Consider the following 641-nt stretch of genomic DNA (forward strand, 5'->3'; position numbering starts at 1 on the left):
TCTTCCCTGTTGTACTTGAGCCTCTGGGCCTGGTCTCTCGAGATCTGGAAGGCGTTGATGAGGACGGCTTCCGGCAGGGCACGGATGACGGAGGTGCGTCCGGCGAGAGGGCTGATCCATGCGTTGTCGTTTGTTTTGAACGACACCCACTCGAATCCCTCGCTGCTGGCCTGCTTAACCACGGCGTGGTTCTGAGGCACTGTCAGGATCTGGCCTTGTCTGACCTCGCCGTCGAAGAAGCTCTGTCCGAAGTGGTCCACCACCTGAATCCTTGCTCGGCCTCTCAAGACATAGATGACGCTGTGGGCGTTCAAGTTCCAGTGTGGAGTGTAGATGCCATTCTGCAATTATATCATGCAATATTACACAACAAAGTTAAGATTATATTTATATTGTTTTGGCAGAATTAGTTGTTTATAACAAGTACTTACCTTGTAGAGGACACCCCTCTCGGCACTGAGGCGGAGGTGGCGGAGAATAGGGAGGTTGAAGCTGTTGACGGTGCTGATGCGGCCGGCCTGAGGAGTGAAGATATCGGCGCGTGAAGGGTCGCCAATGTTCTCCTTGAGCCTCATTGAGCAGAAAGTCTCTTCCAAGCCGTTGTCGCAATCGCGACCGTCGCGACGGCACATTCTCCTTTC

General features: G+C 53.4%; 1 protein-coding gene across 1 annotated transcript; it reads right to left on the reverse strand.

Annotated features, from left to right (window-relative positions):
- Positions 1-5: 5 nt before the first annotated feature.
- LOC112094810 (legumin B-like) lies at positions 6-632 on the reverse strand (the record flags this gene model as incomplete). Its single annotated transcript, XM_024176498.1, has 2 exons — positions 432-632; positions 6-341 (listed from the first exon to the last, which is right to left on the reverse strand). Coding segments are annotated over exons 1-2 (537 nt in total), but the record flags the coding sequence as incomplete, so codon positions are not given.
- Positions 633-641: the final 9 nt, after the last annotated feature.

Source organism: Morus notabilis, unplaced genomic scaffold (genome assembly GCF_000414095.1).
Source record: "Morus notabilis unplaced genomic scaffold, ASM41409v2 C11270937, whole genome shotgun sequence".
Classification (NCBI taxonomy): domain Eukaryota; kingdom Viridiplantae; phylum Streptophyta; class Magnoliopsida; order Rosales; family Moraceae; genus Morus; species Morus notabilis.